The sequence below is a fragment of the Lactuca virosa genome, chromosome 1 (assembly GCF_052849685.1).
Source record: "Lactuca virosa cultivar CGN04683 chromosome 1, Lactuca_virosa_CGN04683_v6, whole genome shotgun sequence".
Classification (NCBI taxonomy): Eukaryota; Viridiplantae; Streptophyta; class Magnoliopsida; order Asterales; family Asteraceae; genus Lactuca; species Lactuca virosa.
Genome location: NC_136426.1, coordinates 82,195,485 through 82,200,804, shown reverse-complemented (window position 1 = coordinate 82,200,804; position 5,320 = coordinate 82,195,485). Strand labels below are relative to the sequence as shown.

The following is a 5,320-nucleotide window of genomic DNA, read 5'->3' as shown; positions in this document are numbered from 1 at the left end:
TTAAAATAAAAGACTGTGAATAAATGTCTATGGTCATAGTTTTTTGGCATGGCTAATGACGTTTTGTGTACTAATGAAATGGACGGCTTGTAGCTAGTTTAATCAACAATGAAATGGAAGCCTTTGTCTTAAAAAAATGGCTAGATAAAAAGGGGAAAAAGCTATCACTAATTTTCGTATTTGAAGAAACTTGTCGGAAGAAAATGGCTGTTTCAGTAAAAAAACCGTCACTTCAGTGTCCACCAAGTGTCCAACAACAGAAGAAACCGGTTTGGTCCACAAACTGAAATTACGGCTGCTCAGCAAGTGGCAAATTTAAGCTATAAAAATCATTCCAACGATTTTCCAAATTCTCGAACAACTGTATATAAAGATTGCGTATCACCCAAATAAACACTTGTGTCATTATATATTAATAAACACAAAAGTACACATAAAATATAACAGGACTGAAATCCATTTTATTTTTGCTGAACCATGAACATGACACACCATCTATGTAGTATATTGATTAATAATTGTGAGGATTTGCATGGATAAAACCCTCAATCGCCTTGAAAGTTTTCTTGAATCCTTCTTTTGCCATATTGATTGCTTCCTCGGGAAGTTGAGTTTCACCTTTACAGTTATGCACAATGGTAGACTTGTATACACATCCTCCGTCAGGTGAAGGTATAAACTTCATATGATGAGTCATTGAATCTAGTTGCCCCATCAAGACATCTCCTTCAAAGATTGTGTAAACAACAGTGAAGTTGTCACTATCAACAACATCGAGTTTCGACTTTCCGCTTGTAAATGGGACGCCTGTGTTATCCCGATGTAAATTGGATAAAAAACCAAAATACATGTCAAATATACTAAAACAATTTAAAAGAGTATATATATATATATATATATATATATATATATATATATATATATATATATATATATATATATATATATATATATATCCGGTAGAAAGGTAAGAAGTTTTTTTCTACATATTTTTTTGACAAACAAAAGAAATTAATCACTAGATGAATCAAAAATAACATGATTCACAAAATAAAATTCTCAAAAAAATATTTCGATGATTCATTTATACAATGATTTTGTTGTTGTTCATTAAAATTGTCGTTAAAATGAATTTTTTTCTTAATTTACTTAAAAATGAATCATGAATATGTTTTTTTTGAGAATTTTTCATTATAAATCATCTAACTTTTGAATCATCTAAAGATTCATTATGTTTGTTTGCTAAAAAAATATGTAGAAAAAAAAACATCTTACCTTCCTACTAAAATTTTCATTTTTATTTGATCTTTTATATATATATATATATATATATATATATATATATATATATATATATATATATAAAGGTTTTTTTACCATTTGTCAAACTCTCATTTAATTTGTCAAATGTCATTTTATATTATTTTGAATTAATTGTTTTTCTACATGTCATTTTCCGAGTTTTTCTATTTTATTAAATTTCACATAATATTTTAATGTAATAATTAAATAAATGTAGTAATAAAGAATATTAATTTCATTAATGAGCTTACATTTTAATTTCTAAATTTCTAAAATTAAAGTTCTTTAATTTCTTTTATTTATTTAAATTATTTGTTTAAATTTAAAAGATAAAAACAATTTCATTATAATAATTCATTATTTTTCTTATTTTCTTATAATTCATAGTTTTCAAATATTTTCACCTTTATATTTAACTTATTTTTAATTAACTTATGTAATATATGGATTTCACAACTAGTATATATATATATATATATATATATATATATATATATATATATATATATATATATATATATATATATTTTACTTACCTTCACCAAAAGAGATGTCCCTGATAGTTCCAGCGCCTCCATCACCTTCGATGGTCACTAGGGTTTTGTATGTTTCTGGATCTACCTTCGGTGCAATGTTGTTGAAGTCACGATAGGCATTGAAAAATTTGGAAGCTGGGAGGGAAGAAGAGACCTCGAACTCAGAAGTAACAACTGTCATGATATGAAATCACTCCTTAAAATGTTATGAATTTTGCTTCTTTGAAATGTGATATTTATAGAATTATGTGGGCCACAAACGGATGACTAGTGAGTATTATTTTAATGGTATTTATCAATTATGGAATAGTTGAATTTTGTGAGTCTATCTGTTTGAATATTCCTACGTTCAACATTGGTGTACTATTTTAACTTATTACATATGGATTAGTTGCATTTATGAGTCAACATCTGTTTGGACTTTGGACATTTTCCAGGTTCCATAGCGGACAATTTTCTAAATACATATTCCCAAATTCGTTCATACTAAAATTATATAATATTCAATCAAGTAACTAAATTGATAAATTTAATTTATAGTAAATGATAAGTGAGAACAAAACAACATTGAAACTAAATCATGTTTTTAGACGTAAGGAGATAAAGAGTATGTTTGGTAACTAGTTTTCCAGTACCTTTAGTAACTAGGTTTTGAGAGCTTTTATAAGCTTTTAATATTTTAAGAAAAAAAAATCAAATTTTAAAAAACCTTAATATTATCAGCAGTACGATCCTAAAAGTTTTAGTTAAAATGTAAAATAAAAAAAAAATTACTACCAAAAGTTAATTTAAATAGATATTACAGCTTATAACTTTTACATTTACTTCATTTTATATTACAAAAGTTACAAGTGCTTGTGGAACAAAAATTCTATATAAAAGCTAAAGTTACAACTTCAAACTTCCGCTTACAACTAGTTTTGCCAAAACATACATAAAATCCTACACATGCCTATGCTATGAGTTATATAGGTGTAGTGTCCAGTTGGCAAAAAAAAATATATAAATATACACATCGAAGAGTCCGTTTATTTGAACTATTTAAATAAACTTATATTTATGCTTATAAAACTATAGTGAAGATCATAAATCATAATCATATTTGGAGACATTCACTTAATACTCCTTATTGTCTGCATGTTGGTATTTCTTTTTCATATAATGTGTAAAAATTTAATACATTCAGTTATATATAGTTGTTTTTTTTTAATTTAGCGGGTATTTGGGAAAAAAATTATTGCTTATTGGCTTATAAGCTAGTAAATTAGAGTGATATAACTTATGAAAAAATGATTAAAAAATGATTTACTAGCAGTTTCCACACTATAAGTTGTTTTTATCAAAACATTTTTTTTAACTTATAATTATATGGAATCGCTTATAAGCTACTTTACCAAACACCCTCTTAATATTAAAAAAATATCCTAATAAATTAAGTTGGAAAAATAATATCTTTATCATCAAGCAAATGGTAATTACATATTTATTATTCCAATCACACCCTTTCTTTTCTCCACGTCATCCCAATTTCTGTTCATTTTCTATTTATGTTGGAAAATTTCGGTCCCTTTTTCCTGCATTTATCGCTATCAAATATTTTATATTTCTTTTGTATGTTCACAATATAGGTTTCAATTGGTGCATTATATTTATATTATGATTCCAATGACTATATATTTCAAAGGGTCATGTAATTCCTGCATTTATCGCTATCAAATATTTTATATTTCTTTTGTATGTTCACAATGTAGGTTTCAATTGGTGCATTATATTTATATTATGATTCCAATGAATATATATTTCAAACAGTCATGTAATTAGAAGAAAAAGGAGAGAATTGATATTTCTTTTGGATTTTATTTAATATGTGATATTGTATATACTTTTAAATATTTAAAGTTAAAATTAAACATGAAAAAGTTCATGATTTTTGGGATCTTAGCAGTCAAACTTCTTCTGATTTTATTTTTGTCTAAAATTGAAGTTATGATAGTTAATGAACTTAATATCAAAATTAATTTTACATAAAAAGATAAAATTGTCATTTATTTATTTGAAACGGTCATTTCAGTCCAAAAAAGAAATAATGGATTTTGTATATTCAACCTTTTATCCATATAAAAATTATTTTAAATTCAGTCATTTTATTCATCCAGAACATAATAAGAAAAAAAATAGTCCCTTATGATGTGCTTAGTTGCAAAAAACTGTTTTTCGTTTTCAGAAGATTGAAATGTGTTTTCATTTTCACTTTTTCAGTATAAAGTTTATAAAATGTGTTTAGCTAAAATGCTTAAGTTCATTATCTGTTATAGAAAATTAGAGAACGTGTTTGGATTTGTGATTTTTATCGATTTTCATACTCCAAAATTTTGTTATTTTAAACAAAACAAAACAGAAACATAACCACACATCACACCTATCACCCCGCACAACCCCCACCCTACCCACCTGAACCTCATACCAATCCATACCTAACACCAACACCCCACAAACTCACCCTCAACCCAACCTACCCACCCACCCCTATGGTACCAGCCCCAACCACACCCATATATCCACACCAAACACATATACCTCCATAAACCATCCACAACCATATGTACCTACTCCCATACTCACTCACCACACCTCTTCCAAACCTATACACACTCGCTTACCCTTACGTATCCACATCCCATCATCATCACCCAACCATAAGGTAGGTGTAGGTGGGTAGGGTCGGGTTTATGGGTAAGTAAGGGTGGGTAGGTGGGTAAAGGTAGCTATAGGTGATGGCGGGGTGGGGTAGGTGGTGGTGGTGGTAGATAAGTAAGGAGGGATTAGGTAAGGGTAAATGGAGGTGGGATGGGTACGTGGATGGTACGATGGATGTGGATAGGGGCAGGGTGGGTAAGGTTGGGTGGAAATATATGGCTATAGGTAGGTAGGGTGGGTTGTAAGGATGGGTGAAAATGTGTAGGTTTTGGTTTGTAGCGGTAGATGAGGATGGTGGGCGAGTGTAGGGATAGGTAGAGTTGGTTTGTATAGGAGGGGTGAGGTTAGGTGATGTAAGGGAAGCAAGAAGTAAATAGTAACAAGACTAAAAAAGGAGGATATTGGAGATGAAAGAGAAGCAAGAAGCTTTGATGAAATGGAAAAGTACATGGAAAAGGCATGTAGAGATAGGTTGGGAATTGGAGACATTGATTTGAAGGTGGATGTAGATCTGCAGACGAGTAACAAATATGTGATGGATTATGAGCATAACGTCATTCCTATGGTGTTCATGCAACCCTAATTGCTTTGATCTAGGTTTTTCTAAGTAAACATACAACATTGAATACCAAAGCAATAAACCCTATATCTAACATGCTATTATCGAAATTGACAAAAGATTAGGGTTAGAAACATTACCTTGATTGTTATGTAGCAATAACAATCACAATCTTTCTTGATCTTAACTTCTGAAAGCTTAGTGCCTCAAATGTTGCACCTCTAAT

At 29.2% G+C, this 5,320-nt stretch overlaps 1 protein-coding gene across 1 annotated transcript; it reads right to left on the bottom strand.

Annotated features, from left to right (window-relative positions):
* Positions 1–381: 381 nt before the first annotated feature.
* On the bottom strand, positions 382–2,055 carry LOC145149090 (root allergen protein-like). The gene is made up of 2 exons (XM_079075192.1): positions 1,839–2,055; positions 382–807 (listed from the first exon to the last, which is right to left on the bottom strand). The coding sequence occupies exons 1-2, from the start codon at positions 2,017–2,019 to the stop codon at positions 512–514; spliced, it is 477 nt and encodes a 158-aa protein (XP_078931318.1). The 5' UTR covers positions 2,020–2,055; the 3' UTR covers positions 382–511.
* Between the last annotated feature and the right edge of the window lie 3,265 nt (positions 2,056–5,320).